Source organism: Galeopterus variegatus, unplaced genomic scaffold (genome assembly GCF_000696425.1).
Source record: "Galeopterus variegatus unplaced genomic scaffold, G_variegatus-3.0.2 Scaffold2839, whole genome shotgun sequence".
NCBI classification, from domain to species: Eukaryota; Metazoa; Chordata; class Mammalia; order Dermoptera; family Cynocephalidae; genus Galeopterus; species Galeopterus variegatus.
Genome location: NW_007728950.1, coordinates 66,542 through 94,041, shown reverse-complemented (window position 1 = coordinate 94,041; position 27,500 = coordinate 66,542). Strand labels below are relative to the sequence as shown.

At 52.0% G+C, this 27,500-nt stretch overlaps 1 protein-coding gene across 1 annotated transcript in view; it reads right to left on the bottom strand.

Moving 5' to 3' along the window:
* Positions 1 to 27,500, bottom strand: part of CFAP46 (cilia and flagella associated protein 46) — a gene marked incomplete at its 5' end in the record, with an annotated part of 94,385 nt that overhangs the window by 2,722 nt on the left and 64,163 nt on the right. Inside the window, 14 exons of the mRNA XM_008583148.1 lie at positions 1,037 to 1,117; positions 1,224 to 1,360; positions 1,929 to 2,010; positions 3,434 to 3,546; positions 4,124 to 4,226; positions 4,501 to 4,536; positions 4,611 to 4,671; positions 4,814 to 4,884; positions 16,582 to 16,752; positions 18,468 to 18,547; positions 19,320 to 19,441; positions 19,961 to 20,091; positions 20,596 to 20,672; positions 21,290 to 21,387. Coding sequence (XP_008581370.1) covers positions 1,037 to 1,117; positions 1,224 to 1,360; positions 1,929 to 2,010; positions 3,434 to 3,546; positions 4,124 to 4,226; positions 4,501 to 4,536; positions 4,611 to 4,671; positions 4,814 to 4,884; positions 16,582 to 16,752; positions 18,468 to 18,547; positions 19,320 to 19,441; positions 19,961 to 20,091; positions 20,596 to 20,672; positions 21,290 to 21,387 — 1,363 coding nt within the window. The remainder of the gene's footprint in view (positions 1 to 1,036; positions 1,118 to 1,223; positions 1,361 to 1,928; positions 2,011 to 3,433; positions 3,547 to 4,123; positions 4,227 to 4,500; positions 4,537 to 4,610; positions 4,672 to 4,813; positions 4,885 to 16,581; positions 16,753 to 18,467; positions 18,548 to 19,319; positions 19,442 to 19,960; positions 20,092 to 20,595; positions 20,673 to 21,289; positions 21,388 to 27,500) is intronic.

The following is a 27,500-nucleotide window of genomic DNA, read 5'->3' as shown; positions in this document are numbered from 1 at the left end:
CACTCCCTCCCTCGCTCACTCACTCACTCATTCATTCACCTCTTCACTTAATAATTCACTCATTAATTCACTCATTCAACAAACATTTTTTTTTGGCAACCACACTGCAGGCACTGGGCATAGTGTGATTTTTGAATGTTAAACTCCATTTGGGTTGTGTATATTGAGGATTTCATGATTTTCAATCATCCTGGGCTGAATCTTATTTAGTTATTGTAGATTATTCCTTTAATGCATCACAAAATACTACTAACTGATGTTTTATTCAGTGTTTTCCAGCGTGGCATCCCCATGTGAAATGTGTCTGCAGGTCTTCTGTTGGACCTGATATCACAGTTTGGCACTAGGGTTCTGTTGGCTCTGAAGGGTGAGTGGTTGGGGTCCATCCTGGTTGTATTTGAGAATGGATCATGCTGTGTGCCCCTTGCGCAGACTTTACACCTGTGAGATTGTGAGACTGACAGAGTGCTGGGAACTCAAGGACGACAGACTGGATAATTGTTATTTGATTCTAAAGGGATACAGCCCTCAGTGTAGGGCTCCTTCTCTTGGCTAATGGTTGCTGGCCACGTTCAGGGCCACCCAGCTGGCATGCCATGGCCTGCTTCTCACCCAGCCTAGGTGGCCAACACCCACACATCCTTGCTCTGGGAAGAGGGGTTGGTCACAGGTGCCACTGGGATTTTTCTATCTGTTCCCAGCGAGCGTACTGAGCTTTAACTTGTGTGAGTGGACTTGTTTAAAGAGAAACAAATAGTTCTGGTGACAGATACGCTTTCTCCAAGGATTTCTGGTGCAGGATCTCACTGTAAGACATTGTTTGCAGAAGGCCATGCTGGCGGATGGTCCCCACCAGCATGTGCTCACCTGCGAGGCTGTGCAGAAACAGCGGTTGCTTTTGAACAAGTACACACTCTCCCCTTTCTGACTCTGATTTAGTGTCCTGGTATCCCCACCCTGTCCCTGTGGGGCTGAGTGGGTGCAGGGTGTTGGTCACTGCAGGACACACGATGAAGATGGATGGCCTCTACCTTACCTTGGTTAAGCATCTCAGTGCCTTCCATCTTCTGAAGGAGATGGACCACTTTCCCAATTGACTTGCCAAAGGTCAGCAGATCTAGGGAAGAAACATCCCCTCAGATGGGCCGTGGACACCTTGGAAGGCTTCCGGGAGGTGGCTCTGAGGGGCTGCAGGACAGGCAAGGTGTGCAGTGCCCACTCACTGTCCCAGAGGAGGCTGGCCCGCAGCGCGTTGTCCCGCAGCAGTGTTGGCCACTGGTTTGCCACGATGCTCCTGACGCCCACCAGGCTCAGAAGGATGGCAGTCTCAATGGGCTCCTCCAAGGATAGCTGGGATGTGCTGCAGGACCGCGCTTCCATGGGCTGGTGCCAAGGGGCCTGGCCCGAGCCCACTCCCATCCACAGCCCAAATTGTGCCAACCGTTGGACTGACAGCTCTTACAGTTCTTGAAATAATTCTTCCCACCACAGTTAAGTGCCCACTTAACAAGAAGCATGGGCTGGACACAGCAGTGGAAGCCCGCACTGAGAGGGTAAAGGCCCTGCTCCCCAGCAGCACACACGGGCCCAGATGGTGTGTGACAGGCAGCTCTGATGCTAGGGTGGCCTCCCAAGCAGCTGCCCCTCTGTCTCCCCACCTGAGCTGCTGGGCTGTGCCTGCCCTCCCTGCCTGGTCCTTGCTGACTAGGCACCGCCTCCTCCACATGCCCCCAGGGCCTCTGCCAGGGAGGGAAATCTGGGAAGACCATGGGACCTCAGAGCACAAGTCCCTGCTCCCTTGTGGAGCTCTTCCTGCCGGGGGTGTAGGGACACCCATCACTCATGTGTTGCCCCTCCCCAAGTCTGCCCCTGCCCATCAGGGGCCCCAAGCTGTCAGCTCCTGTTGGTGCAGAGGGGGTGTCAGGCACCTCTTATTCTCTGAGACAGCCATCTGCCGCCGCATGCTCTCCAAGGACTGCGTCCGGTCCAGCAGGACCATCATCTGGCACTCTGCAGGACACAGAAGGCTGGCTCAGCAGCTGAGTGGCCCGATGGGCCTGTGCCCAGGGCCCTGTGCCCCAGAACTGGGTGGATCATAGAGATGCTGGCCAATCAGCCCGAGGCTTGGCCTTTAGAGACCCAGTGGCCACACATGGACATGTGGACACTTTTTGCTTCCGGAGCCCCACACCTTTCACAGCCTCCTCAGAATGACTGGGCCGGACAATGGGACGTGGCAGAAAGCCTACTCCGGGGCTTCCTGCGGCTCCCTGCTCAGCAGGGAGGTCTCAGCTCCCCCATCACTCCTGGAAGCTTCCGGCATTCCACACTGATGGTGTTCGAGGCTGCACCAACGCCCAGCTTTACCTACACCTGCCACGCCAGGGGTCACGGCTGAGCTGGGCACGGGGGGGCAGGCCAGCTGGAGGAGTGTTGCTTCCTTGCGTGCTCTGGTAGAGGGCTGGTGGTTGCAGGGGATGCTGGAGGTTCCTGGGGTGTGACAGTCCCAGGCACACAGGCACAAATTAGTCACCCTGGCTGAGTGTGCCTACTAAAACAGGTGCCAGTGTCCAAAAGGCAACCCTGCTGTGTGGTCTGCAGGGAGCCCCTCAGGAGCAGAGGGGACCCTGCCTACCCCCTCCTGGCCTGGCAAAGAGTGGACTTTGGGGGCTGTGCCCACAGGTACAATGTCTGGCCATGCAGGGACAAAGCCTGGGCACGCTGGCAAGGCTCCACTCTGCGTGCAGCCTGTGAATGTACGGATCTCCTCTGCTTGACTCACCACTGTGCTAGGAAGTAAGCCTTCAAAGACGCCCTGGTTCCACCTCCACCCAGATGAGGAGTCGGCTTCCAAGTGACATGCTGACAGAGTGGGGAGGGGCCTACCTGGCCCCACCCTCATCTGCCCCGGCAGGCCCTGGAGCCAGGGGGCCTGGAAAGCAGGCCTGGGCACCAGGTGACAGTGCTGGGCTTGGGCACCCTCAGCCCACTTGTGCTGCCACCACAGGGGCCACTGCACCTTGTGAGAGGTGAAGGGGACGTCTCCTAGGGCCCCTGAAAAGGCCCCAGTCACTGTGCACGGTGGCCGGCCACCCAGCATCCCTGTCAGGAGGAGGTCACGGGGGCAGGCCAGGCCATCACACAGGGTGTCCTGGGGGTCACAGACACCCTCCCAGGTTGGCAGCTGTGGGTGTGAGGGTCAGAGGCCCATGGCTACTGAGCCTGTGCAGACCATACAGAGGAAGCCTGTGTGCAGCCAGGAGGACGGACTGTACCAGAGAGGGCCGGAGGGCCAGTGGTGGTGGTGGGGAGGGTGGGCCTGTGCCTTCCTAAAACATCCCGGGCCCTCTGGCCCCTTCTTCAGAGGACGATGGGCCTGCCCTGTCCCCTGCGGATTCGCCTCGCCCCCACAGGTCCTGGCAGAGAGTCTCACCTTGCAGGTTCATGGCGACCAATCTCTCCACTAGCACATGTGACAGGAAGCCCTCCATGCCGTAGAAGAAGAAGCCACTGCAGCTGCCCAGGACCTGCTCCCACTCGGCCTGACTGCAAAGGGAGGGAAGTGACTGGTGGATGCAGTTCCCAGGGACTCATCCTGGGAATGGACCCTGTCCTGGAATAAAGCCCATCTCTCGGGAGGTGCTGGCTCTGGGAAGTGCTAGAAGGGGCCTCCCTGATGGCCAAACAGCTGAGGTTCCCAAGGCACCCGCAGCACCCCCAAATGGGGACTGTGGCCAGACCAGGGCCCTGCTCTCCTGCCTCCCCCCACCCCTGTGGTGCTCCCTCCTGCCGCTCCTGGGTGTGGCTGTATGGGGCTCAGGGGGCTCAGACCCATGGAACCGCGAGGTCACTGGAGGGCAGAACCTGGAGTGGGGCTGGGAGAGGCCGCAGCGCTGGGGGTTAAGGGACAGACCCTGCTGCTCGGCCTTGCATGACCCTGGGGGCCCCAGGTTCCCATCTGTAAAGTAGCTTAACAGGAGTGACCCCCGCCCGGTCTCTGCGAGGACTGGGCTGGGCTGGGGGGATTTACAGGATAAACTGGGGGAGCGGGGAGTGGGAGGGATGGAGGAAGAGGGTCTGGCCACCCCGCTGGTCCCTGAGACCTGAAAACCGAAACCCGAACCTGAGGAAGTTCTTGCTTCCCAGATGCCCCACCCAGCGCGAAGTGAACGAGTCTCGGAATCTTTCCAAAATTTGCCGGGTTATGGAGACAGGAGCCAGCATCTCTGCAAGGAGATTTGCCGGAGAGGAGAGGGCGCTCTGTCGCGGGAGCCCTGAGGGCTTGAGGTCCCCGGCCCCCCACCCAGCCGGCCCCCCACCCAGCCCTCGCACTGGGTCAACATCTAATGCAGGTGAGAGTGTGGGTCCCCCCAGCCCCCTGTGGAGAGGTTGTTAAAACCGTTTAGCAAAAGGAAAAAACCCCAAAGATCAAAAGTACTGGAAGCAGCCCTGGGCGAGCTGAGGGCTGCGGGATGAGGGGGCAGCGCGTGAAGCACTCACCCCCGCCCCGTGCCTCCGCGTAGGGGTCCACGACAACTGGGTCTTGGTCAAGGGAAAACAAGGGCACAGGGCTGAGGGGTCTTGGGGCCACCAGGGCCATCAAAGGATACACTTGAAGTTGTCGGAGTCCACGATGATGCAGTCTGGGGGGACCATCCGGGGGGTGCCGCCCTGCACAGCAGACACAGGACAGCTCGCTGGGGATGTGCCCTGCCTGGGCCCAGGCCGGACCCCCGTCCTGCCAGAGTCGGGGGTGTCCACCAGGCCCGATCCATGCGCCCACGGCCGGCAGGGAGCCCGCGCCCCGACCCACCTTCTTGCCCTTCTTTGCTGGACTTCTCTTTCTGAGATCACTGCCTTTGCCCTCCTTTCTTGCGCCGCCGTCTGTCGAGGACAACAGAAAGAGGTGCTGGAGTCCCGGGCGTTGGTGGCGCCGCTGGCCGCTCCGCACGGCGCAGGCACTGGCGCGGAATCGTTCGCTTCAGGTGTGAATTTTAGGCTATGTGAATTTCACCCCAATTTAAAAAATAAGTCGTGAGAAGAGCTGCTTTTAATTTTTGTAACAGTAAAACGACAATAACTTCTCAAACGTAAAAGCCCACAGGGCTGGGAAAGGTCCTCAGGAAAGGACCAGCTCCCCAAGGCTCCCAGGCCACCGCTGCCCGCTCACACGCCACGCTGGGCACTCACCAGTGTGCCTGCCACGGCTGGCCCCGCCAGCTCCAGTGCCCGTGTGCAGGATTTACACCCTCTCCCTTCTGCACTGGACTTCCCTGGTGGCCTGCTGGCTCTCTGGTTCTGTGCAGACGGCCGCGTGCCTGCGGACGGTGACAGCGTCTTCCTCTCTTCCTGGCCTCCCTCGAGCCTTTCCTTCTCTTCCGTCTGCCCGTCCTGGCCGTAGGGAGGATGCCCCGGGGCGCCCATGACGGAGGGGCTCGCTCGGGCCCGACAGGTGGCTGTAGCGGAGGACTCGTCCACTGGCCCACCAGGCACATGCACGTGCCGTCCGTGCTCTTGCCGTGCGCTGAGGGGCTGCTCCAAGCTGGGCCCCGTCTGTCACCCGTGGCCGCTGTAGCGGGAACCCGGGGACGGAAGGCTGACTTTTTGTCTCTTTCTCGTGCTGTTCTTGAGCAGTTTGGGGCCAGACTGTCCTACTGAAGGGTGGGCGGAGCGTCCTTTTTTTCTGTCCTTGTGGAGATGACATAAGGTTGACATCATCCATTTCTTGAAAATTTGGTAAAATTCAGTGGAAAACGGTACAAGTGGCGCGTTCTTTGGGGAGGTTTAACCTATTGCTTTTCTTTTTCCTAAAATGGGTTCCACGACTTGTGTTCCTTTCCTTCTTGAGTCTGTGGTTTTTCCTTCTGGTACTTTGTCTGTTTTGCTCGCGTTTCTTAAGCACACACGGGGGCAGTTGCTCACGACTCTCGTCACCTTTCAAGTCTCCGACGCATCTTCAGAGTCCGTGTCTCTTTTCATTCCCACGTTGCTCATCTGTGTCTCGCTTGTTTTTTCCTTGATCATCCTCACAAAACACGCCTGTTTGATGAGTGTTTCCCACTTTGTCCCCGTCGGTCCCCCCTGTCTTACTTGCATCTCTGTCTTCTAGTTTATGACGTCCGCTCGCGTCCTTATTATGTCCCCCCTCTGCTTTGGGGGATTATTCTGTTTCTAGCCCTACGCTTTTAAATTAGGTACTTAGTTTTATACATTTCTGAGGAAGAAAAGTAGCTCAGAGCAATCTGAGTTATGCAAAATCTGCTAAACGTGTGAGGCTCGGAGAGATGCGGCAGGCAGCTGTCATCATGTCCCCTTGCTCGTGTCCCGGGTGACTGCTACAGAGCACACTCTGGTAGCGCTTTCCGGGTTACCTGGCACACGTGTGGGTGCAGATTACCCGAATGTTACCACTAACGGGGCAAAGTGACCCTCACTCTTCTTTGTCGCAGTGTTTCTGGGTTTATGACGCGACGAGCACTGCATCGCCGGTCAGCAGCTCGTGCCACTTTAGTGAGCCAACGTGGGCTTCAGACGACTCGGAGCTGCCCCTCTAAGGTCCTCCTGACTCCTTTGGAAGTTCGTTGGCCGCCGCGGCCGCCGCGTGGAGCACACATCCGAGGCAGGGTGGGCTTGTGTCCCCGCGCTGCGGTCCTCGACTTCGGCCCACGTCAACTGGTTGTTTTATACGCCTTGCCTCATTTCCTTCCGTAGGCCGACACTTCCAACTCCTTTCATTTTCTAATATAAACAATTAACGCTAAAATATTCTTCTAAGTTCGGCTCTAGTAATATCCCACTAATTTTTTACTTTTCGTGGTCATTTCATGTCTTCTGGTTCCCGTAAGATGTTTAGACGCGTGCTCTTTAGTTTTCGGATGTGTGGGGTGTAAAAAGTGCATCTTCTGGTACCTGATCTCTGCCCTGGTCACACCGCGGCCTCAGATGGGGCCTCGGATGGGCTCTTTGCCGCGTTGCTGAGACTTGGCAGGACTTGCTTTTCAACGTTGTGACGGTTCCATGTGTACTTGAAAAGAACATGAATTTGTAGGCACAGAGTTTCCATTAAGCCAAGATCGTTAATTGTTGCCTTAGGTTGAATGTCCCCCCCACTTAGTCCGCACTGTGACAGTGTAAAGAAGGTGGGAAATCCTATTATGATAGTTGAAAACTGGGGCCTTGAAGAGGTGCTTGGATTGCAGGACTGAGCAGTAGTGACTGGGTTAATAATGGGGTCAGGGGCGCGGTTCTGAGGGCTTTCAAAGACGAGCACGTGAGAGGTTCGCTCTCTCTCTGCTCCACCATTTCTGCCATGTGAGGCCCCTGGGTCACTGTCACCACCACCAAGACCCTCACCAGCTGTGTTCCCTGCACTTTGGACTTCCCAGGCTCTGAAACTTGGCAATAAGCTTCATTTTCTTACAAATTACCCAGTTCCAAGTGTTCTAAGTGGCTGCCATGTGAGGCCCCTGGGTCACTGTCACCACCACCAAGACCCTCACCAGCTGTGTTCCCCGCACTTTGGACTTCCCAGGCTCTGAAACTTGGCAATAAGCTTCATTTTCTTACAAATTACCCAGTTCCAAGTGTTCTAAGTGACAGAAACGGAGTAATACAGTCGTGTCGTCCAGAGTCCTCCCTATTTCTGCTCTTTCTGTCTGTCTGACCTCCCAGTCGTCCGGCTGTGCCGAGCTCTCCCAGAGTCTGGACAGATCCGACAGTCACACCCTGCGGTTTTCATCACCTTTTGCCTCATATACTTGAGGCCTGTGGTTTCCGGGCCCGTTCACCTGACGGGGACAGAGCGCTCTGCTTTGATTCCTGCTCATTCCTGTCCCGTTCTTCTGCTCTCTAGCCACGGGTCCCTGCTGTCGTGTGCTTCTTGTGAACAGCACGGGATTGACATCCTTTAGTCTAACGTCTTTTGATTGGCAGGGGAGGCTGATGTAGCTTTTCTGTTTTTGGTAGGGACAGGCCAGCTTCCGTCACGTCGCTCTCTGAGTGTTGCTCATCCTGCGTGTCCCCACGTGCTTCTCTGCTTCTCGCCATTGCGTTTCCTAGCATGACGAGGTGACACGCGCGTCTGCTTTCCTCGTCTGCTCTTCCTGCTCTTTGGTTGGAACTTGCACAGCGACTCTGTTTTTTGGTCAACGTCGCTCTCTGAGTGTTGCTCATCCTGCGTGTCCCCACGTGCTTCTCTGCTTCTCGCCATCGCGTTTCCTAGCGTGACGAGGTGACACGCGCGTCTGCTTTCCTCGTCTGCTCTTCCTGCTCTTTGGTTGGAACTTGCACAGCGACTCTGTTTTTTGGTCGTCACCCTTGAAGCTTTACACGTGACTACCTCATGCTCAAGCGGTGCCCTGGACTCGGCAGTTTGGGGCTCTGAGGACACTTGTGCCCTCTGGGTCTGCAGCATGTCCCTGTGACCGCTCGGAAGCACATTTGAAAAGACTTAAATCGATGAGCTGGCACTTTCGCTACCCTGTGGGGAGGGTTTCTGTTTGCTTCTCGTTGCTGCTGTTAACATGTTGCCAAATACAGGGGCTTAAAGCAATACAAATTTTCTTTTTTAAAAAACATTTTTATCATTTATTATTAGCATATTCATTATTGCAAATGGTGATTTTTCTTTGTGCCCTTTATCTGACCTGCCACTCCCCAACCCCCTCCGGCCCTCCACCCATCTCAGAATCCTTCTGTCCTACGGCTCTGGAGGTCAGAGGTCCGACGCGGGGCCCCCTGGGTCAGGACCGAGGGGTCAGCAGGGCCGCTCCCTTCAGGATCTCTAGGGAGGATAGTTTCTTGCCTTTTCCACCTTCTCAGGCACCACATTCCTGAGCCACATGGCCTTGTCCCTCATCCTCAAAGTCGGCAGTGCAGCGTCTTCCAGCCCCTCTTCCTGTGCCCTTCCTGCTCCCCCCACATCAGGACTTTTGTCATCACATGGGCCACTCAGATAACCCAAGATAATCCCCCCACTGCAGGATCCTTAATCACATCCGCAAAGCCCCTCTGTCATGCACGGCAGCGTGCTCGCCGGCTGCAGGGGTCCGGGTGCGCAGGACCCTGGTGCGTGCTCTGCTGATCAGGGCGTCCAGCCCGGACACCACTCGCCTCTGACCCCCGTCACGACAGCGTCGGCAACGTACAGCTGTGGAGAGGGCAGGTCGTTCTGTAAATGGCGCACGGACCGTGTGCAAAAGCAAAGTCCATGTCACGCTACACAAAAACCAATCTCAGATGAAGATTAGATAAAAGTGAGAAAGACAAAAATGAGAGGTACTGAGAAGATGTCATGAGAATATCTTCACTGTCTTTAAAAGACCCCAAATGACAAGCCCACAGCTCACATCGCACTCTGGGGAGAAACAGAGGGGCCTCCATCTAAGCTCGGAGCGAGTCAAGGCTGCACCCTCACCGCCCCCGTTCAGCATGGAGACTCCACCAAAACAGCTAGAAATAATAAACAAATTCAGTAAAGTACACAATAAACACAAAAAGTCAGTTGCGTTTCTATATACTAACAATGAACCATCTGAAAAAGAAATTTTTTAAAAATCCCATTTATAACAACATCAGAACAAACAAAATATTTAGGAATAAATTTAACCAAGGAGGTGAAAAACCCGTGCACTGAAAACTATGAGACACTGATAGAAAAACTGAAGAGGACACAAATAAGCAGAAAGACGTCCTGTGTTCACGGACTGGAAGAATTAGTATCTTCAAAATGCTGGTATTATCCAGCATGATCCACACACCGAATGCAGTTAGGAAACTGAGGCACGAGGGGAGGGCAGCGGGGAGAGGGGCCAACGAGGGACCAGTCGACAGGCACAAACAACGGCCGCGTGTTGTGATGAAGACTGAGCTAAGTGTCCCGATCTGACCACCACACACTGTACACAACTGCTGAAAATCAACACTGTACCCACACGTGTGTATAATAAAAAAAATAATAAAACAAAACTAAAACCCTTAATGGATTTTATTAATTCTACTTTCTTCTTCTCAAGCCTTAAATTCACAGGCAGTTGGTATGGACTGTGTCCCCCAGGTTTCATCTAGTAGAAGCTTGATCCCCACTGGGACAGTATTAAGAGGGTGGGAAATCCTATTGTGATAATTGAAGGTGGGGCCTTGGAGAGGTGACAGGACTGCAGGACCCTGCCACGGTGAATGGATTGGTCATGGTGGTCAGGGGTGTGGTTCTAAGGGCTTTCAAAGAAGAGCACATGAGAAGTCCTCTCTCTCTGTTCCACCGTTTTCTGCCATGGGAGACCCCTGGGTCACATTGCCAGTACCAAGACCCTCACCAGATGTGTTCCCTGGACTTTGGACTTTCAGCACCTGAAACCTAGTAAGCAATAAATTTCATCTTCTTTATAAGTTAAAAAAAAAAATTCCAGTGGCATTTTTCACAGAAGTAGAAAGACAATCCTAAAATCCTTATGGAACCGTCAAAGACCCCAAACAGCCAAATCAATCCAGAGCAAAAAGAGCAAATCAGGAGGCATCGCACCACCTGACCTCAAACTATGCTACAAAGCTACAGTAACCAAAGCAGCATGGTACTTGCATAGACACAGACAGACAGAGGAGCAGAACAGAGCAGAGAGCCCAGAAATAAACCCACACACTTACAACTAAAGATCTGTGATGAGGACACAACGGGGAAAGGACAGTCTCTTCAATAAGAATGAAGTTGGACCTTTGTTGTACACCACACGCAAAAACCAACTCAAAATGGATTAAAGACTTAAACATAAGACCTGAAACCATGAAACTCCTAGAAGGAAAAATGAAAAAAGCTCCTCGACGTGGATTTTGACAGTAATTTTTGGACATGACCCCCAAAAGCACATGCTACAAAAGAAGGACGTGCAGGATTACATCAAGCTGTGGGACTTGGGTGTCCGCACTGAGTTCAGCATCAGTATGGTGACCTCCCAGGAGCGGGGACCCCGGGTTGCCTAAGGCGGTGTGAACCGGCACGGGTTGGAAACACAGCTGGTCGGTGTGATCCGAGCTGGTCTGCCATGGGACTGCGCCCGTGAACAGCCCCCCCACTCCACTCGGGCCTGGGCAGCACCGTGAGAACCGTCTCTTAAAAAAGAAGGAAGAAAAAATTGGAAGACACTAGAACACGGGCTCCATATGTGAGGATGGGCAAGGGCTCAGCTCCCCGGCAGGCGGGGTGCAAGTGGGAGAGGGGCCGCACTGGACCACTCCGAGAAGGCGGCTGCAGCGCCGTCGGCAGCAGGGTGGGTGAGTCAGGGCCACCTCCCGCAGGGTGCGGATCCCGGGAAAGGCATCAGGGGCGAGAGCAGCTTTCCCGCAAAGCCAGGACAGAGGGGGCTCCGAGGGGGCGGGCTGGCCTGGGGGCAGAGGGCAACTACTGGGTGGATGGCAGTGCTGCTTCCTCACCTGGGGGTCACTGTCACACATTTATGCTTCAGGCATTTTTCTAGAGATAGGGCTTTGGAAACCTCCGCTAGCCTAGCGTCTGCGCCCACGGCTCCCCAGCCCTGCCCCTCTGCGGGCAGGCGCTGCCCCCCTCCCCATCCTGGGGACTCCATGTATTGCTTGTCCCAGGGAGAGCCGTGAGGGACAAGGCGGGGTGCTCCCAGAGGCCCAGTCGAGGTCCTGGAAGGGGCTGACCGCGAGGGAGCTGGCCAGGGGGTGGATGTGGATCCAGTGAACCAGATTCAGAAGGAGACTGGGGGCTGCAAGAGCTGCTCCACACCCCTCGAGGTCCAAAGTCCTCCCCGGAATATTGCAGCTGTCGGGGCTGCTGTTCCACAGACTCGGCCTTCCTCAGGGACAGCTTCCCGTGTGCGTCCCCTCCCCCTAGCTCTGGTGACCCTGATACAAATTTTGCTTCTTCTGTATTTTCTGTAAGATTCCACTCATAAAAAGCATTAGTGAGTACGGGAGACTGAATGAGGACTTTGGGACACAGGAAGGGTCTCAGAGCACTGCACAGGAAATAGTCTACATTTAGCTTTGTTAAGGTATAATTGACGACAATAAACTAGGTCTGTCTGAAGTGTGCAGTTCAATAGGGTTTGACATACGTGCACACCCGTGAATCACAGTCAAGATTGTGCACGGACCCAGCGCCGAGAGCTGACTCAAACGCTCCTGTAACCTCCTCTTCATCTCCCGCAGCCCCGGCCCCAGGAAGCTACCTCTGTTTTCTGAACTACAGGTTAGTCTGTATTTTCTAAAATTCTGTAAAGTGGATCATTCACTGGGTACTCTCTTTTAAATCTGACTTCTTCCACCGGCACAACTCTTCTGTGACCCATGCATGCTGTTGCGCGTACCAGTAGTTCATTGCTGTCTATTGCTGAGTCCTACTCCATGGCATGCTGGGATTTGCTTATCCATCTGACAGGCGCTGGAATGTCCGTCAGATGCTGTGCAAGCTCTGGTGTGGAACGTGCTTGCTCATCTGTTGGTAAGAGCTGGGACAGAGCCGGTGGGTTGTCCGGCCGGCCTACGTCTAACCGCTTTTCGAGGTGGCTCTGCCGTTTATCGATCCCACCACAGTGTAGGAGAGCTCCCGTCCCTCCACATCCTTGCCAACACTTGGTATAGTCAATCTTTTTATTTTTTAAAATTTATTTTACTATTTATTTATTTATTCATGTTTTTAATTGACAGACCTAAACTGTACATATTTATCATGCTCAAAATGCTGCTCCAAAACATGTATACACTGTGGAATGGCCAGATTCAGCCAACCAGACATGCGCATCACCCCACACACCCACCGTTTCCTTGTGGTGAGGACCCCTAACATCTGCTGTCCCAGCAACTTTCGAGAACACGCTATTATTAACCTCAGTCAGCGTGTTGCACAGTAGACCTCTCGAACTTATTTCTCATGCGGACTGAAGTGCTGTATCCTCTGACCGACTCCAGTCCCCTGCCCGCTCCCAAGCTGTTATAAATGGTGCGGCTTGAAATGTCAGTTTCTGATCATTAGCAGCATACAGGAATACGATAGATTTCTGAATATTGAGTTTTGGATCCTAGAACCTTGCTAAACCCACGTATTAGTTATACCAGCTTGTTATAAATGGTGCGGCTTGAAATGTCAGTTTCTGATCATTAGCAGCATACAGGAATACGACAGATTTCTGAATATTGAGTTTTGGATCCTAGAACCTTGCTAAACCCACGTATTAGTTATACCAGCTTTTTTTACTTTTTAGGCACATTTTCTGCGTAGACGATGCCATTTGCAGGTTAAGACGGTCTTACGCCCGACTCTCCCGTCCGGTGCTGTCTTGTCCTTGTGCTCACCGTTCCTCGGCTGCTGCAGCCCCCGTGCAGTGCTGACCCGGCGTGGAGAGCAGGGGCGCCCCTGCCCGCCGCTGTCCTGGAGGAGAGTCCCCACGCAGGCGTCGGCTCCTGTACGTGTCCCTACCAGGCGGGGGAGCCTCCCTTCCTCCTGGTTTGCTGGGAGTTCATGAGCTAGCAATGGACACTGGATTTTGTCAAGTGTTTTCTGCATGTATTGGAATCGTCAGATAGTTCTCGTCTTTTAGTCTAATACAGTGAATTGTACTGGTTGATATTTTGAATATTAAACTGCCCTTGTATTCCTGGAGTAAAATACACGTGGACACGACACTATCCTTTTAATTCATCGCTCTGTTCTATTTACTAGAATTTTGCTAAGAACGCCTGCATCTATGTTCATGAGGAATATTGGTTCTGCATTTTTTTTTTTTTTGTCTCATAATGTGTTTTCCCGGTTTTGGTATCAGGATAACACTGGCCTCCTGGAATGAGTTGGGACGTAGTCTTTCCTCTTCAATTTCTGTAAAAGAATGTGTGTAGAAGCCATTTGGGAGTAGAGGTGTTTCCTTGTGGGAAGATTTTAAACTAGAAATTATGTTCCTTTAACAGATCCAGGCCTATCCAGGTCATCTATTTCTTCTTGACTGAGCTTTGGTAGCTTGTGTTTCCAAGGAATTTGTCCTTTTCATCTAAGTAATTTAATTTATAAGCACAAAATTATTAGTGATATCTGCTCTTTAGCTCTTGAATCTGTAGCGACATCACCGCCATCATTTCTGATACGGATCATTCCTGTCTTCTCTCTCCTTCCTCATCAGTCTGACTGCAGGTTTGTTAATTTTTCTGATCATCTCGAAGAACTTGCTTTTGATTTTGTTGGTTCTCTCTGTTCTTTCTCCATTTCCTATTTCAATGATTTCTACTCTGGTTTTTTCCGATGCTTATTCTGCTATTTGGGTTTAATTTGCTCTTCTTTTTCTAATTTCTGAAGATAGAAATAGAGACCATTGATTCCGAGGCCTTTTTTCTTCGTGGCAGAAACCCCCTAACCAGTGCATCGGGGCGTCCCACCAATAACGATATGCTGCGTTCTCACTTTCATTTAGTTCAAAATATCTTCTAAATTTCCCTTTTAATTTCTTCCTTTATCCGTCGGTTATTTAGAAGTATATTTAGTTCCCATTATTTAAGATTTTCCAGAGATTTTTCTGTTATTAGTTTCTAGTTTAACTCCATTGTGGTCAGAGAAGTTACCGTGCATAGTTTGAATCCTTTAAAATGTTAGAGGCTGGTTTTACGGCCCAGCTAATGTCTGTCTTGTCGAATGTCCGTGTGCCTGAGAGAACAACGAGCACTCTGTCACTGGGTGGCATTTCATGAAACGTCAATGGGCGAGATCAGTGGATAAGCTGAAGTCTCCTGTGTTCTGCTGGTTTTGTGCCTATTTGTTCTGTCACTACTGGGGAGGGACGCTGAGCTCTCCAGCTGTCATTGAGTATTTACTGATTTTTCTTGCGGTTCCATCAGTTTTGTTTTATGTATTTAGCAGTTATGTTGATAGACATATTAACATTTAGGATTTTATGTCCTCTTCATGAATTAACCTCTTCATCATTAGGAAATGACCCTCTATATCCCTGATCACATTCTCACCTGTGAAATCTACTTTTTCTGACTTAATTTGGCCATGCCAGCTTTCTTTTGATAGTATGGAATGTATATTTACATCCTTCTTTTTAATCCATCATTGCCTTTTTACATAAACTGGGTTTCTTGGGTAAAGAAAGTTTTGGGTCTTGTGTTTTTATTCAATCAGATGATCTGTACCCTTTAACTGGGATATTTAGACCATTTACATTTAATGTGATTATTGGCATGGCTGGGTTGGAATATGTCATCTTGCTATTTGTTTTCAATTTTTCCTACCTGTTCTTTGTTCCATTTTCCTTTTTTTCTGTCTTTCTTGGGGATTAACTATGTATTATGATTCCATTTCATCTAATTCATTGATGTATTAGCTGTGAGCCATTTGTGTTTGTTTTTGTTCCAGTTTTGCTTTTAGTGGTTGCTTGAGGGTTTATAGTTAACATCTTTAATTGAATTCTCACGGTCCACCCTCAGGTAATGTCACTCCACTTCATGGACGGCATGACAATGTCATGACACTCTGCTTCCATGTCCTCCCTCCCAGCCTGTGTTCTCTCGTACTCATACATTTTCAATCATGGGCTATAAAACCCCACAATTGTTATTATTTTTGTTTGCTCTAAACTTTTTGCTTAAAAGTTTTTAAAGAGATTTTTTAAATGAGAAAAAGGTTTTCAATGTTTACCCATGATTTGACCACTTGCAGTGTTTATCTCTGCCCCGACCTTGGGCAGTTTCCTCACACACAGACACTGGCCATTCTCAGCTCACGAGGAGCCACGGCAGGTTTCTGGAGTGTTCCTGTCTGTGCAGTGCTCATCTCCCTAGAGTCCTGCCCTGCAAATGCTAGTTGCCTCAGTATTCCCAGACTTGCAGCTCCACCTTCCTCACTGACGGAGACCCCTGGGCTCGAGCTGTGGCCTGGAAGCTCTCTGCAGGACGTGCACTGGCCAGCACTGCCTCCTGTCCAATGCCTGACAACCCTTGTTTCATGTATTTTGTTTGCTTTTTCAGTTTCAGTTGGAAGGACAAATTTGGTCCTTGTTACTAAACCTTGGAAGCTACAATCCAATCTACTTATTGTTAATCTAATTTTGCATTTATTGAAGTACAACGTACATGCAGAAAACTGCATGTACCACACGTGTGTGGCTTGGAGGACTCTCACAAGTGGGCACTTCCGTGTGACCAGTGACCAGTAGCAACAGACTCATCCCAAGTCCTCAGCAGCCCCCCAGGCCTATGCCAGCCCCATGGTCCACTCCCTCTTTGTTCCTCACCGTCCAGTTACATGATAAATCATGCAGCTGATTGTTACTACTGGCCCCTTATTTGTGAAATGAGAACAGTGTTTATGTTCTTCACTATACATTTAGGACCCAACAGAATACTGGCACATAGTACCTATTCTACAATATCTTTGAGTATCTATACTCTATAAGTATTGTTGAATGAATAAGTGCTTAGAAAAATGTTGCAACATATGATGATTATGTTTTCAACAGGAGTTAACAGTCTCTTATCTGAAAAGTAATTTAAATATTTCCATTTTATAAATTTATACATTCTAGTGGCTGGCCGGTGCAGGGATCAAACACTGATGTGGCGAAGGGCAGCTCTTACCTGTTTCTTCTTTGTGGAGGCGATTGCACAATATTTGGAGAGAAAATTCTCGTGACACCGAGGAAACCGTCCCTTCATTGAACACAGAGAGACCTTCCAGTGGCAGCTCCAGAAAATGCCTGTCCACAATCAGGATCACGTAATCTGCAGCCTCGGGCTGGTCTGTGGATGCTGAAACAACAGCGGCTGAGATGGAGGAGCAGGGACAGGGCAGATCCAGGCGTGGAGCTGAGTCAGTTCCAGCTCCGACCTTGTTTGGCCTGGCCCTAGCATCTGCCACAGCATGGAGGCATGGGGAAAAGTCTGGCTCAGCACAGCTTTCAGAGAGGTGGGTCCCCGGGGGCATGCAGCACCTCCTTGGGTGTGGACACTAGCTTTGATGGCATGGCTGAGCTCACAGCTCGGACCTGGAGAGAGCCCCCATCTCTCTCGGTAGTGGGCACCAGGTCCATGGCTCAGGGCCCAGCCCTAGCTCGGATGTCTGATTCCTGAGGCAGGGCTGTGATGCTGTGTCTCCTTTAACCGGGGTGAAGACTGCACAACCTTCCTCCCAAAGACTTTCCATAAGTGGGCCTGGCTGCTGGTGGGAGCCCCTGCAGAGGGGAAAGGGCTTCTCCGGGTGACCTGCTCTTTTTGACAAACCCAACTGGTACTAAAGGGTGAAGCCACTAAGGCACCTTAACTGGACTGACTTTATTTACAAAACAAAAATAAGTTTGCTTAAACTGAGAGGCGACCTTTCTTATCTTGATGCAGGGAACTTTTAGGGCAGAGTCTCCATTCATGTAAGTGGCCCCAGGTAGGAACACTCTGGCTGCCAGTGGAGTGTAAAAGGAGAAACATGTTCTCCTAACGAGTGCGTACGATCCCCAAACCCTTGATCTTCCATTCTGATGGATGTGGAACTGGAAGGCACTTGGGAACTTTAGCTCTAAATGTCAGTGTCTGGGGTTGCTGCGGGCAGCTCAGTGTTGGGCGCGTTTGGAAAGCAAAGCTCTTTTTGGCAAAGTAACTAACCATCCCCTTTGTCCTCTGCTCAATAATTCTTTGTGGGAGATAGAAAAGTAGACAAATGAAAATTTAGCAAATGAAACTACCTTTAGAAAGAGTGATTTATAAAATCAAAGGTGCAGGAGATGAAAAGAGACCTCACAGATACTCAATACTCCTCTCTAGTTGTGGGGACTTGGGGCATGTGTGAGCACGCTTTAAACATTTCTTCCCAAGTCCAGTAAAAGACGACAGGGTCTGCACTGAAGGTGGAAACAAGGTGGCGGAGCCAGCACAGCCCCACACACGGGGCAGTGGGGTACTGTCTTTCCCAGTGGATTCCTCAGGACACAGCTCCCAGGGCAGGGCTGACGATGACTTTGCATCTTTTCAAGAAAAACCTTGTAATCCATCTGATTGCACGACCTCTCCATCCGTTTTTCCTGCATGTTCATTTGGGATGTGGACATGCAGGTGGTGAAGCTCAGTTTGATGTCACACAAGATCACAACACTATTACTCTTGAGCATGAACTGGTGGCATGGTGAGCACTGACCAGTCACCACGGAAGGGTAGGTTTGCTGGGTTTCATGGCGCTATCAGAGAGGTTTTGCACCAAGCCCCTACCCACTGCGCTGGTCAGCGGCTGTGCACAGAACGCTCCGGAGCCTTCCCACCTACCCTGTGGGCGCCCAGCACACTGGGAGACCTCAGCGGGAGGGCTGGCAGGGCCTGGTGCTGGGCTCCTGCACAGGGCTCACTGGGACACAGGCCGTGGCTTCTGCCCACAGGCTCTCCCAGGTGGAGGGTGGATCCCAGCCCAGCGTCCTGCAGGGCAGCAAGCCCATAAGGCCGAGAGAGCAGGGGACTCGGGGTGGCCGTCCTGCTGCACTCACCTTGTGGTGTGGACATTTTCCTTTCCTTATCTTTGACCTTTGGTTTCCCCGAATCCACAACAACTGTGGGCATCTGCACTCTGCAGGTCAAAGGTATGAATTCAGGTTTAAAAACAGAAGAAAACAGCATCCACTAAGAACACAAAGCTCGCCGCTCGGCAGTGAGCACCGCGGGCCGCTGGCGGGAGTGCTCTGCGGGGAGGGGCCGGGCAGCTGCCGCCGCAGGAGCCCAGAGGATTCGGATCGTCTCTGACCTACTGGGGGTCTAACGAGCAGCGCCTGCCATCACTTCTGCCTTCCTTCCTAAAAACCAGCCAAAGGGGCTGGACCCTCGATGCGCCCACCCCTCCCAGCCCACACCTGGACCAGGGGTCAAAGGGCAGAGGGGTCATGAGTGTGGGAAAGATCTGAAATGAAAGGGACGAGGGCTCCTTCCCAGTGACGGAAGGATGGAGCCGCCGCATCTGGAGTCCCTGCACAGAGGGACCATGCTGGGCCTGCTACGCAGCGTCACGATGGCAGGGGACGAGTCCACGCTGGAGTGACAGCAGAGGAAGACGACCGTGCACTTTCCACCCACCCCACTGGCGGCCCAGAGCTGCCATCAGCTCTCCCCGTCTGCCCGTCACAGCCTCTGCCGGCGCTGGCGCTGGCCCAGGAACTTGTAGGAAGGAGACGCGGCTGCCTGTCTCTGGGAGGAGCTGACTTCTGTCGCCCGGGGCTCTGACAGGCCTCCCTCGCCTTCCACGGCCAGCACCAGCCCTGAGGCCACTCTGACGTCCCCCTCCGTGAGCCGGGAAGCTGGCCAGTCCCTTAACGCGCTGTCAGGGATCGAGTGCCGTCAGCAGGCACCTGGCTTCGGGGCAGCGCAGCAGTGGGGACAGCGGCCTCAGGTACTCCTCCAGGGGCCTCAGGACGCTGCTCAGGGTCCGCAGACAGTCCTCCTTCTCCTGAAGGTGCACGCCGCCCAGTTCCTACGTCAACCCAAACAACAGCCGCAATCGGAACGTGTCAAGAAGACCCCCAAACCCCTGTCCAGTTCAGAGCAAAGACAGGGCAAGACCTCAAGGAAAGGGCCGAGGCTTCCCCTTCTAGAAACAGCCTGGTGGGGGGCGCGGCTCGGCCCCCTGCGCCCCGCCTGCCTTCCCTGCGCAGCGCTCCCGCCGGCTTCTCCTGGCTGATCCTCCGGAGGCCACCCTGACACCCCCAGCCCCCACCTGTTTCCTCTGTTTGCATCACAGTGGGTCCCACCCGCAGGGGCAGGCTGCACAAGGTGACCCTGTGCTCTGCGAAGGTGAGGTGTCAGCCCCCTCAGGTGTCTGATTGTGGGATCAGACATGGAGCCCGACCTGGGTGTCCGGCAGTGCCTGAGTGCCTGGTGTGGGGATGGCCAGTGCCCCTCACCCAGCTGGGGAGGTCCTGGCCCAGCATCCCGCCCCCACCCGCCTCCCTGCTGGGTCCTACCAGCGCAGTTCGGGGCCTCAGGGGCTCACCACGCCTGGGCTCAGGGCTATGTCCTCGCTGTACACCTTGGCCTGGGTCTGCTCCCGGAACTGCTGGGCGCTGGCCAACAGGTCTGAGAGGGCGGTGGGGCTCACAGTCACACGTGACACCTTGCAGTGGCCTGCAGGAGACACAGACACAGCCGTTCTCTCCTGTGCAGGGCTGAGAGGTCAGTGCTGGAGTTTAAAAAGTAAGTGGTGGGTGAGGGGCTTCTCTACCCAGGGCTGCTCCCCCCTTCCCTGCAAACAGCCCCTGGATCCTGGCCTAGTGCACGGGGAGGAACTGGCCCCTCACTCATCCCTATGTAGGGGGTCCTGGGAAGGACAGGGAAAAAGGAAAAACAGAAAATATGCCAAACGCGGTGGAGAGAAGACAGCTCAGGGGATGGGGGCGAGCCACTGCCTCCTGGACCTGGGAAACAGCCTGCGCCCCATTTCCTCTTCTGCCATGGGCTCAACAGGCCCCTGGGGACGGCCATGCCCATGAGGAAGGAGGTTCCAGGTGGGTCTCTATCTTGCTAAGCAAAAGGTCCACATCTGCAGGGAGGCCTGGGGCGTGCTGGGCACCAGACCTGGGCCACCAGCCCGTCTCTGCCTCTCTTGTGCCCACCGGCCCCATCACTCACCTCCCACTTGCAGTGTCTTCCCTTTGGCTGCAGGAAGGAGCCTGGGTTTCTCATAGGCAGCGCCGTATAGACGGGACCTGTTGGGATATTGGGTGGGGGCCACCAGCATGTCCCCAGTGGAGACAGCTCAAAGCCCAGCTCATGGGATCAGAGAAGCCTGATGAGGCCACTTGTGTCAGCCACCACCCCCCCCACAGGTGTCACTCCCCACAGAAGCCCAGGCTGTGTGTGGCCACATCAAGGCTTGGGATTAGAACAGGCTGGGCAGCTTCAGGCACTTGTCATGGCAGTCTGGCTTTTCCGTCACTGCCAGAGGCTCGGTGGGCTCGGTGAGACCATAGAGCAGCCCGGGACAGGCTGTTCAGCTTTCTGCTCCACTTTAATGGGGACCTTCAGGTCTGGGCATCTAGGCCCACCCAGGCCTGGATCATTTCCTGAGCTGGAGATGATCACAGGAGGTGCCCCTGTCCCCAACATACCAGCCTGACCATCATCAGCAATTCTGTCCCCAGAAGTAACAGGAGTGGGGACGTTCTGTGTCCCTGGACTACCCCTCTCCTGCCGTCATCGGGCCAGGGCATTTATAACATCCCATGGCTGCCCTGGGCAGGGGCTGAGTGGGCAGCCCCAGGCTGGGTCTGTGCCTCCATTAGGGCATGGCGCAGGCACAGCAACAGGAGCAAAAAGGCTTCACCTGTCTCGAGAGTGGTGCAGAAAGAGGAGCCGAAATGTAGGTGGAATCTCACTCAAGAGGTCGAAGTGTTGTTCCGTGACACAGAGGTTCTGCCACGCCTGTGTCATGATAAACAGGGATCACAAGCACATTTAGGACCCAGTGATGTCACAGGTGTTATTTTCATTGCTTTTCACGAGATGTCACAGCAGGAGGTTTCATGCTGATCCCTGGGCGGGGTATTCGTGTCTTTCCAGCCAGGGCTGGGGGCAGGTGGGCTCTGGGGACCCCCTGTTGGTGGTGATGCATAGCCGCCACAAGGGAGCAGCAGAGGCACATGAAGTTTCAAGTTCCCTCCAGGTGTTAATGTCAGAAACCTGATCTACATGACATGAAGTGCACGTGCACGGAAACAACATGACATAGGGGACACCTCCAGCACCTCGTCCACCAGCACAGTCTTTCCCCCGGTCCCCTTCCCTTGCGTCTTCTTCACTTCATGGGCCTAGACACACACAGTCACACAGATGCATGCAGGCACAGACACACATTCACACAGATGTGCACACAGACACACACACTCATGCAGACACACACAGACATCTGTACACAACACACTCATGCAGACACACATTAGACATCTGTACACAACATTCATACACACAGACGTGTGCACACAGAGACACACATTCACACAGATGTGCACAGATGCACACACTCGTGCAGACACACACAGACACGTGTGCAAAGATAAAGAAGTGCGTGTGCACAGACGCATGCAGCTGTTCCCCCACACTCCCTGGGGCAGGTCCTGTCTTCCCCAGGCCTCAGGGAGCTCAGTGTGGCCCTGGTCCACCCAGGCCCCGTCGCCTTCTCCGTGGTGGAGCCCATGCACTGACAGCTTCTAACTAACACCAGACGCTGTGCAGTTCGGGCTCCTCACTGCTAACAGCAGGCAGCCACACACCCCCTCACAAGCGGTCAGCAGGTTGCAGGTGCCACGCTCCTTGCACAGCCCTCCCCAGTCGAGCCATGAATGCTCAGAGCTTTGGGTTTGCAAAAATGAAGTAGTTTTTAGAAAACTCACTATTGAAGAAGAATAGACAAAGAGAAAGCTGGATGGATTTTCACAGCGGGCCACACCCACATGGCCACGGAAGACAGGCCGCCACTGGCCACCACCCTCCTCCCCGAAAGGAGACAGGACAGACTTCTCGCAGCTCAGGCTGGCTTTCCTGTCTGTGCCAGCTGCTCGTCCAATGCTGCGCTGTGAGCTCCATCTGGGCTGGTACGCGTGGCAGCGGACGCTCCTCTCCACCGTAGAGGATTCCAACGCATGCATGTGCCACAACTTCTCAATCCGTGCTGTGGGCAGTGGGCATCTGTATGGTTTCCCTTTTGTGGCACACGAGTGCTGCTGCAATTAACATGCTGTCTGTGTTCTCCGGGGGCCTGGGGGAAGCATTTCTGTTGGACACAGACCCAGCGTGGGACTGCCAGGTGCGGGATTCACACACTCAGCTGTAGGAGATTCTGCCAAACTCTTTCCGAGGGGGTCATTGCGCCACTCTTAAGCCCCACCCCTCCATGTGTGTGAGACGCCCAGCTGTCCCATCTCTTCAGCACCACTGGGTAATTTCCTCCTTTCTAATTTCAGCCATTCTGGTGGGTGTCTGGTAGTGTGTGGATGTGGTTTTAGTTTCTGCATTTCCCTGATGACTGATAAACTTGAGCAACATTAAAAACGTTTATTGGCCACTTGAGTATCTCCTTTTGAGAAATTCCAATCTCATGCCTGTTCCACTGCAGCATCTGTCTTTTTTCTTACTGGGAGGGACACATGCCCTTCACACATGCAGGAAACACGCTTGTCAGCGGTGGCCACCGAGAGCATCTTCTCCCGCTCGGCCTTTTGACTCCTGGTGGCACCTTTTGATGAACAGAAGTACTTAATTTCAGTGGAGTCCAATTTGTCATTTTCTTTCTTTTATGGTTAGTGCCTTTGTCTCCTTTCACCACCTGGGAATGAGCTCCATGCCCAGCAGAGCAGGCACTGGTGTGACCCAGGGACCCAGGAGGGGCATGTGGGCTGATGAGAGCCACACGCTCCATGGTCACCTGCCAGGTGTTTATGCTGCACCACTGATCAGGTCGTCTTCGCAGGGAGCAATGCCGGCTGCTCATTCAGGGAGCAGAGCTAGGGCAGGTGCTGAAGGAGAGAGGGTTGAGTTTACCCTGTGCCCACAGAGAGAATCAGCCGCTGAGCCACACGGAGCCCTCTGACCCACATGGGGGTCCATTTATCCAGTTTCTTTTAAAGTTCTCCACAAGAGGTTTATAGTTTTCTGTGTAGGGTCTTATACATCTTTTGTTAGATATTTCACTAGGTATTAGATTTTTTTTTTTTTTTGATGCTACTGAAAAGGGTATCATTCAAGTATTTTTCATTTTCCACTTGTTTGTAACTGGCATCTAGAAATACAATTAATGTTTGTAGATCAACTGTAGGGAAAATAGGATAATTTAGTCAGGCTCCCTGGACATTTCTTGTAAACCAGTTGTGTGTGGGTGGAGTTAGTGCACATGTGCACCCATGTATCTTTTTAGTTAATTGCTATTGTGTGTTCTGCAGTGTGTGAAGCAGGCTGGCTGGCAGAGCTCAATCTAAAAATAGAGCATGTTTACTCTGCTGGCAGCTGCTCCGTTTTTTCAGTGGACTTTGCTGGTAGCAGTTGAGTTTCTGAGTTTCTCCAGTGGACCGCTTAACTCTTAGTGTATGTGCTGAATAAAGACTATTCTTTCTTCAACCAAGGTTCCAGGGACCTTTTTGCCAGTTACCCAGCTCCTAGACCTGCATGCGAAGGGTTTGTGAATGAGCTTGAGGGGTCTGGGAGCTCCAGACCCAGCTCCAGCTCTACAATTGGCATCGTCAGCAGGATTATACGACAATCAACCTAATAGCCTTTAGCAGTGACCTTGCTAACTGTGCATGTTACTTCTAATATTAATCTATCGACTCTTCATGATTTTCTGGGTACACAATCATGTTGATGGTGAATAATCAGTTCTATTTTTTCCTTTCCCATCTTTCTTTGTTGTATTTCTTTTTTAGTCTTAATGTACTATATCGAACAGAGGTGCTGAGAATCAGAATTCCTGTGTAATTTCCACTCTTGCAGAAAACTTTGTACTATTTACCATACAATGTAATGCTTGCTATGAGGTTTTAGAGATATTCTTCATCAGATTAAAGAAGTTCCCTTCTATCTCAATTTTTAAATCATGACTGAGTGTTGAATTTTGAGACCCCCTTTTTTTTTTTTTTTTTTGCATCTATCAAGGTGCTATGGTGGTTTTTCTCCTTCTGTTAAAATGCAGTGACTTTTGAATATCAAACCACACAGGACGTGCCCACTTCATCTCGACACATGCATTTTATATTGCTGGATCTTACTTGCTAATATTTCATGAAGGAGTTTTCTGTTCGTGTTGACAAGAGAGACTTTACTGTCTTGTAATGTCCTTGCCAGGTTTCAGATATCCAGGTTCATCTGGCCTCTTAAAAAAAGAGTTGCAAGAACTTTGAAAGTTTGATTATTTCTCTCTTTAATGTTTGTAAGAATTTACTGGTCAAGATAATTGCATCTGGGTTATCTTTATAGGAATGTTTTAAATAAAAGATACAATTTCTTGAACAGATATTGAATTATTCAGATTTTCTGTACTTCTGTCAGCTTTGGTGAGTTGTGTTTTTTTGAGGAATTTTTCCCTTTCATCCAAATTGTCAAATGTAGCGGAGTGAGGCTGTAAATAACATTTCCTTACTAGCTTAGATGTCTGTAGGGTCCTGGTGATGTGTCTTATTGCTGATTTTGGAAATCTGTGTTTTCTCTCTTTTTCTCAGCAAGTCTTTCTGGGGTTTATCAGTTTTGTTGACCTTTTCTTTGGAACCAGCGTCTGCCTCTGTTTTTTCCTCTGCTGTACGTTTGTTTTAACATCATGGTTTCTGCTGTTTTATTTATTTGTTCCCTTCCGTTTCTCCTGCATGTGATTTATTGCTGTAGTCGGGCTTCTCGAAACCAAAGCTTATATCCCTGCTTTTTGGGCTTTCTCATGTCCGGGGCTGCCTTACTAGCTTAGATGTCTGTAGGGTCCTGGTGATGTGTCTTATTGCTGATTTTGGAAATCTGTGTTTTCTCTCTTTTTCTCAGCAAGTCTTTCTGGGGTTTATCAGTTTTGTTGACCTTTTCTTTGGAACCAGCGTCTGCCTCTGTTTTTTCCTCTGCTGTACGTTTGTTTTAACATCATGGTTTCTGCTGTTTTATTTATTTGTTCCCTTCCGTTTCTCCTGCATGTGATTTATTGCTGTAGTCGGGCTTCTCGAAACCAAAGCTTATATCCCTGCTTTTTGGGCTTTCTCATGTCCGGGGCTGCTTTTGTGCTCTAAGCCCTGCCTTAGCCGAGTCTCATAAGTTTGGATACGTAGCCTTTTCCTTCTCTGAGTCAGTCTGAGGTGTTTTCTAAATCCCATTGTGCTCTTTGACAAAGCTGGGGGTGGTACGTGTACCGTGCAATCTCAAGGCGTTGTGTTTTTCACAGACGTCGTTTTGCTATCAAGTCCCATTCAATTTTGCGTGGTTAGAAAACGCACTCTGAAGGACCTCGGTCCCAGGGATCTGCTGAGGCGAGCTCGGGGCCCAGCACTGGCCGGTGTTGGTCCGTGCTCCGCACACTTGAAGAGGTGTGTGTCCGTCATGGCGGAGCCACGTCCTGTGTGTGGCAGGTGGGCCACGGGCGTCCAGAGCGTCTGCGGACTTGCTGGGGTTTCATCTGCTCGTCCCACCTGCGGTTGAGAGAACGAGTTAGGGCTTCCCACCTGAGCGCTGGCTGTGTCTACCGCTGCTTCTGTACCTCTGTCCTGTGCCTCATGTATTTTGAGGCTTCACCATGGGGTGGATTGTGGTGTTTGCTGAAGTGATCCCTGTGTCTTCGTGACATGTCCCCCTCTATTCCTTGCGATGCATCTGGCTGTAACATCTGTGGGCTTTCATCTGATTAGTATTTTCATGGTTCTCATGGCTTTTTCTCATCTTTTACTTTCAACGTTTCTGTGCTCTTATGTGTAAAGTGTGCCTCTTTTAAGCAGCATGTAACCGGACTTTGTTTTTCTTTTTATCCAGTCTGACAATCTTCGTCTTCGATTTGCTGTGTTCGGTCAATTTACACGTGTTGTAATTACAAATATATTTGGGCTTGTGTCGACTACGACTACTGTACAGTTAGTATTTTTCTACTGGGGCCATTTATTCTTACATTCCTTTTTTTCTCTTCTTGCCTTCTTTTTGGATTAATACACTATTATTATTTAATGTTTCCTTTTTATTAACCTGGTTGCACATGACTTTGTGGCTAGCCCAGGGCCCACCATCCTCTTCGACCTGCGAATTCGCCCACGAGTCTTAAACGCTGCTAGCCCGCCCTGCCCCAGCGCCCGCCGCCTTTCGTCTCATCCGTCACGTGCCTTCGGCCCCGCGAGGTGCTGGGCACCGCCGCACACAGTGGGCACTCGCGCCCCCACCGCACACGCCCCCTGTCGCGCTCGTGAGTCTCTCCTGCCCCTTCGTGTTTCTGCCTGGGATTATTTTCCCTCCGTCTGCGATCTCTCTTTAGCTGTTCTTTTATTACTTTAGTTGTTCTTTTAAATCCCCTCAGTTTTTGTTTGTCTAAAAGTGTCTTTATCTCCATTTCGAGCAATGTTTCTGAGCACCGGGGTGGGAGCTATTCCTCCAGCCAGTCACAGGTCGCATGTGGCCTTCTCGGCTGCACTTATCGTGTCTCTGTCCCTGGCTCTCGCAGCTTTGCTGTGACATGTCTGGGGCAGTTTTCATTGTGTTTGTCCGTGTAGGCTCGGCTGGAATTCCTGAGCCTGTGGATGCTGTTAGTTTAGGGGATTCGCAGCCTCTGCTCCACGTTTCCCCGCTTGGTTCGGGACGTTAAATGTGCATTCAGCTTCTGAGGGTCTTCCGTCTCCCCCATCGTCTGTCCCCCTACTTCCCCCTCCAGTCAGGGTGTTTCTTCAGCATGTGGTCTGGTCACTGATGCAACATTGGGGGTGTGTGGCCCCTTTTCTCTGAACCCAGGCACTGAGCTCTGTACTTCAGAAACTGCATGCGGGATGCTTACGGGAGGCCAGTATGTCCCAGGCACCATGAGACCACGTCAGATTTCATTG